Genomic DNA, 6,349 nt, shown 5'->3' on the forward strand with positions numbered 1-6,349 from the left:
TTTGTAATTATAGCAGAACGAGCCACTATTCGGTGGTGCCTACAATTAAAAAGAATACAAAAATGTCAGATTTATTAAAAATGTATGAAAAATGATAGTATCAGATATGTACCTGAATAATAATATGCTTCCCATCTATAGATCCAATGCAGTTTGGAAATTGACAGATTTCCTCAAATTTATCAGCAACTTTTTGCCAATTTTCAGCGGTGGGTTGCAGAAAAACTTTATCCTTCAAGATCTCCCACAATGCAGCACAAGTTTCCCTTACGATTTTGGATGCTGTATTAGGTGCAATACGAAATGCATATGAATGAGATGCTAAACTGTCATCAGATGCTAACCAACGCAAAGTCAACTGCAATCTTGTACGAGGTGAAATTGGGATTCGACAAACTTCTTCTTTCTGAATCCGTGGTCTAACTAACGTTAGCAATTCTTCAAATAATTCCGGAGTCATTCTGAAATAATTGAAGAACTTATCACGATCAGTCCTTTGCATCTCAACAACTAAATTGAGCGCATTCAGTAGAAAAAGCGCTCAGTGAGCAATCAACGATTATTGGTTCTTGCTATTAGATCCCTAAATCTAGACCAATTACATTGGCCGCGTTCAGTAGAACAAGTGATCAGTAAGCGCTCAGTGAGCTCTTGCATCTGATTGGAGTATAGTTGGAGATCTAAAAGAATATGCCAAATCATATACAAGAGCTCCCTGAGCGCTTACTGATCACTTGTTCTACTGAACGCGGCCATTGACAAATTACCCAACTGTTGTGCAACTGTTGAGTCTGCTGAATGCAGCCATTGTCACTTGCACCTTGTAAATGTCTCATTTCGTGCGTAAACATTGGCCGTACCCAGAATTTCCGTTTCATTTTTCTGATTTTGCAATAAAACAATGTAACCTAAATACAGCTTTCGTATTCTCTTCAACACCGACACAGCACGCCAAGTTGGCAAATTGTTCACCATTCGCAGTATTTTTAACATGACTAAAAAAACTGTTTTTTCCTCCATCGATGTGTTTCAAGATATTATTTTCAGCTACGTTACAATTTTTCTTCTTTTCCAATCTATGGGCCTCACTGAGTAACGCCTCCAAGCCAGAATCCAGATATAGAAGAATGTTTATAGATTTAGCTAAAAACGCCAACAGTTCGCCAAAAATAACTCGGTTCCAACAGGCATTTCCACGTTAAAATTGTTAAATGATATTAAATATTGTTTACGTTTCTTTCATACTTTCCTTCTCAATTCAACTACGCACATCCGTTCCGTTCCGTAAAAGTTTCCTCTACCAGTCCCATGTAGCAAAAACGGAACGGAATGGCGCGTCGGTCGCAAATAAATATGATTAATTCGTCAATATTTCGTTATTTTGACACGACAGAATTAATTATATACATAATTTATGCAATTATCTTGCCGATAACATTGTCATGAATATTCTGAAATATTTAATTGAAGAGTGAAATATATTTTATAACTAGAAATCCGTTCCGTTTTTGCTACATGGGACTGGTAGAGGAAACTTTTACGGAACGAAACTAGAGAACGGAACGCTCATTATAGTAAGAAATCCGATCCGGCGTTCCGATCCGTGCTCAATGGGACGGCACCCTTACTGTCAAGTGCACGATATAAACCAAGCCATAATCCATAAAAAAAGAGGAGATAGCGTTGGCAACGTTCAAAAGTTCCTAGGATCCATAAATTCAAGGTTAATATTGTAACGTCCGGATCTATTTTAGAACATTAATAATACATTATTATAGACCGGGAGGCCGACTTGTCTAATTTCAGACATCACTAGATATTTTATCCCTATGTTACTAGATGTAAGTACGTGCGCATATGCATATTCGCGAGCGTTAAAACATTATAATTAAAATGCCGAATGCTGCGTGCTGCTGGAGAGTCTCGAAATCGACGGATCGACCCAAAAAAACCGCTATCGCTCAGTGCGATAAGCCAACATAAACAGGAGCATGAAAACTGAATCCCAAACACCACTCAGGACACCGGACGCGGTGACATCATGCAAAGGAATGAATCTCTTCCCTCGCCATAACTCCATGGACCAATCGGAGAACGACTCTCAGCGACAAAGCGACATATAAAAGCGCGCGCATTTGTAGAGAAGGCAATAAATATATAATTATTTTCTTCTCATAGTTAGTCTCTGGTAGCTTCATGTACTTATTCAGCATATTATACTTAGTCGTAAAATCCGACTGTGTTGCAATTACTTTTGCCTACCCTTCATATTTCAAACGTTGCGAAATCAAATTCTGAATCACGGGCCGCATCAACCCGCGTGGTATCGGAACATCCGAGGCCGAGCCAGGAGAACAAGCACCGCTGATTTTTCGCCAGATTCATCAATCGTTTCGCCAGGCTCCCGAGACCCAGGGTAAACTCGGTGAAAAGCAGAGTGACCCAAAAGCGGAGCCATCACTCTGTTGACCGTCCACGTAAGTCACTGATTTCACTACTTTCAAATTTCCCTATATAGTTATCTATCGTGGACGTAACAATATCATTGTTGAACGGAAGAGTGTACAACAGAGGTGTAGAGTTGTGACAAATTATATGTCACGGTGTCAAAAGTAAACATAGCGGAAGTGAATGACAAGTTATGGAGACAGAGGTTAACACCAAATTTTGTGAATTGGTAATTTCCTCGGATTATTTTATGGAAGAAGAAGAAGAAGAAGAAGAAGGTTAGTACCAAATGTTAAAAGTCGTAAATTTTAGATAACGTTTACATCGAGTTCATTAGCGTGAAAATAAACAGTGTGACTAACTTCATTGTAAGTCGCATTATATATAAATTAATGTTTAATGCGCAAAATCGTATATTATCAAGTGCTAAATTTAAAATAACAGCGAAGTGGATTTAATCTAATTGCATGTAATATATTGCATTTCAGGAGAGAAAAGTGACTGATACTCAAGAGCAGTCTGTGTACATATGTATTTGGAGCAACGATGAAGTTGAGTCATAGTCTGACTTTCAACGAGGATGCTCTTAATGAAGTTCACACGAGTCTAAATGAGCAATTTTAATCTGCAAGTGATCATGCTTCTAGACAAAGTTCTGGTCGATGCTCAAAAGGTATAGATACCACAGTTTGACATTTGCAAATACAGAAAATTTGTAATCACAAATCTTATATGCTGTATAGTTTTATTGACTAAAATAATTATGCTAAATGTGTGTATTTGCAGAACGATATTAAAGAACGCCAACAGAAGATAACAAAAGAAGGAACAGCTGACCAGACATATGCAAAGTTCTATGGTTCATCCATAGAACATCTGATGACATCCATGACGATTAACACATTTTAACGATAATAATAATTTGATCAAGTTGCATTCCACCTCACTGTCTGCCTTGTTGCGTTTAATAATTCTTAGCCTTTCCACCTTATGCACTAACGTCTGAAATTAAGGACCAACATAATAAAATAATTTGCTTTTAACAGTAACATATGTCTAATAGTAACATTTTTTATCACCCGACTGTAATGGAAAAAATAACCAATCACTTCGATTTCCGGGAAAATAATTTTTATTGCTTTTCGTTCTACTTTCTCTAAATTCAATATTGCCATTTTGGGCTGTAAAACGTAATATGTCACGTAATATGTAATATAATATGTCAAACACTTTGGTCAAAACGTTGACATAATTTTTAATTTTTCTACCTGTTATTATGGCAAAAACGATTGAGACAGACTGAGATTGGGAGAAAGTTAATTTATAATATTATATAATATCAAATATCTATGGAATTAAAGAAAATAGAAAAATTGTCATATTTACTCTCTTATTATGTCGAACTAATATTGTTCACAGTTGCGAATTGTGCTCCTCAATTTTAAGCACTGTGGCAAGTGCACTGTCGAAAAAAATTGTAGAAAATGACGTTTTATTTATATTCTGTATTAAAATCTTATCAATAAATATTACGGCCTGTTTTATTATCATGATTTATTGATTCTACTAACAAAATATCCGTATCATTGATTCTAAATCACATTTTCCATTCCACCTTTTCACTACATTGTAATTCGTTCAATTTCTTAGGATTCTTCCAATATTGTTATTCTTATGACGCCATATGGATTTCTCAATATTACCAATAGATGTTATATGCAGCAATTCCTCGTATCTAATTTTTACCGTTTTATTAATATAAATTTTCTTAAGATTTCATTCTACATTGTAAATATAAAAATATATCACAAAATGTTTAAATATCCTCTTGACAAATCATAAATGATTGTACTCTTCTATCAGAATAAAGTAATTATAGGGTGGGACCCGATTGATCACAATACGATTGGACACAGATTGTAATGATTGGTTCGACCTAGTAATTCACTAGATAATTCTTTTCATCGGTTGGTTGTGTTCAATCGTACCGTGGTCAATCGGGACGCTCCCGTAATTATATAATAATGTTGAAGCTCAATCTACTCAGACAAAATGCAAAGAGAATCTTAACACAAATGGGATATTCGTAATCAGATTACGAATATCTTCTAATTGTAATATATTTGTATATGTATATAATAATTAATCAATTCATATCTCACTGTGTAATATATTCTCTTTTTAATCGTTGCAGTTGACTCATAGTGTGTTGACTGTAGAATTGCTTCTTTTAATAATTCTGTGTTACGCAATAAAAAATTTGTCATACATAATTATGTAGAATCATATAAAATTATATGTAATTTTAGATTATTATATATAATTATGTATGAAATTTGTCCATATATGTTAATACATATTACTTATATATATATATATATATATATATAAAATTATATGTATAATTACATATAATTGTATGCATAATTATGTAAAATTATGTATGAAATTATAGATATAATTATACATAATTATATATATATATATATATATATATAAAATTATATGTATAATTACATATAATTGTATGCATAATTATGTAAAATTATGTATGAAATTATAGATATAATTATACATAATTATATATATATATATATATATAATTATGTATAATCATTAGTATGTGTTTATTAAACCCTTACGGGATACATAGCGGACTCCCGCTCCGCTTACAACAAAAAGACAAAAATAAAAAAACGCAAGCTATTCCACACAAAAAACGCACCAGAAAACGCATGATACGCCTGAGAAAGAGAGAAATCACAACATTCAATCATCCAATCATCCATCTTCACTCATCTCTGGACCTCCGCTTCCGCTGCACTTTCCATTTCCTCACCCGAACTCTCATCCATTTCCAGCCATCCACCTCCCTCCCTTATCTCCTCTAATCTTCTCATCCACACCTCACCTTCTCCTTCTTCTCCCAGTACCTCACCTATCATCTCTCGCCACCCCTTTTCCACCCCCCAGTTTGTACATTCCTCCCATATGTGCTCCCAAGTTTCCTCTCTTTCTCCACACATCCTACACTTTCTTTCCTCCTCCCCTTCCCAATATCTACCCCCTCTCATGCCTTCACCCAGCCTAAACTTAGCCACCCTCTGCCATTTCTTCTCCTTCCACCCCCTCCTCAGATACCCAGGCACCCCCTTTCCCTTCACTTCACAGTACCACCTAATATAATTATGTATAATTATATCTATAATTTCATACATAATTTTACATAATTATGCATACAATTATATGTAATTATACATATGTTATATACATATGATATGTTATATACATATGATATAATTATTATATGTAATTATACATATAATTATACATAACTGTGTACCCAACGAGAAAGGTTACGTCGATTCGACGTATACTAGACGTTTGTATGAAACGTCTATCTACTATCTACGTCTAATCTAGATTAAGATCTATATCGACCTAAAAACGGTCCACATTTAGATGTCTAATAGACCGTCATTTCAACGTTGATTCAACGTTTTTTCGATGTCGATTAATAAGTCATTTCTCACTAGATTGTTTCATAAAAATAACTAATTCCTAATTTTCTTTATGTCTTATAAACTTCTAGAAACCGAAGATTGTCAAACACACGTTAAAACTTTCACGAATCCTGCCTCGATAATTTCGAATTCGAAGTGGTCACCCATCCATCCTGACTACGTTGCTTATTAACCTGACGATCGAGCGGCACGCGGTGTTCCAATGACTCCAATGATGTTCTTACAATTTATGTTTAAAAAATGTATACTTACAGTATTAACAGTAGGGTGTATATCAGTTGGACACGGGGCAATTGGACACAGTCCAATCACAAGTCGCTATTCCAAGGGACCCTACAAATGTCTCTAATCACACGGTGCTGTGATTGGCTGTGTCC

The 6,349-nt window shown here is 34.9% G+C and overlaps 1 protein-coding gene and 1 long non-coding RNA gene across 2 annotated transcripts in view; one reads left to right on the forward strand and one right to left on the reverse strand.

Moving 5' to 3' along the window:
• The window catches only part of LOC116852267, a 1,423-nt gene extending 929 nt beyond the window's left edge, over positions 1-494 (reverse strand). The window contains exon 1 of the mRNA XM_032832460.1: positions 113-494. Coding sequence (XP_032688351.1) covers positions 113-460 — 348 coding nt within the window. The 5' untranslated portion in view covers positions 461-494. The remainder of the gene's footprint in view (positions 1-112) is intronic.
• A 2,006-nt stretch (positions 495-2,500) lies between these two features.
• On the forward strand, positions 2,501-3,497 carry LOC116852275. The gene is made up of 3 exons (XR_004379737.1): positions 2,501-2,726; positions 2,937-3,121; positions 3,235-3,497. It is a non-coding gene; the product is annotated as an uncharacterized LOC116852275 (long non-coding RNA).
• The last annotated feature ends 2,852 nt before the right edge of the window (positions 3,498-6,349 follow it).

Source organism: Odontomachus brunneus, unplaced genomic scaffold (assembly GCF_010583005.1).
Source record: "Odontomachus brunneus isolate Ranch 3 - 2012 unplaced genomic scaffold, Obru_v1 Obru_scaffold_210, whole genome shotgun sequence".
In the NCBI taxonomy this organism is placed as follows: domain Eukaryota; kingdom Metazoa; phylum Arthropoda; class Insecta; order Hymenoptera; family Formicidae; genus Odontomachus; species Odontomachus brunneus.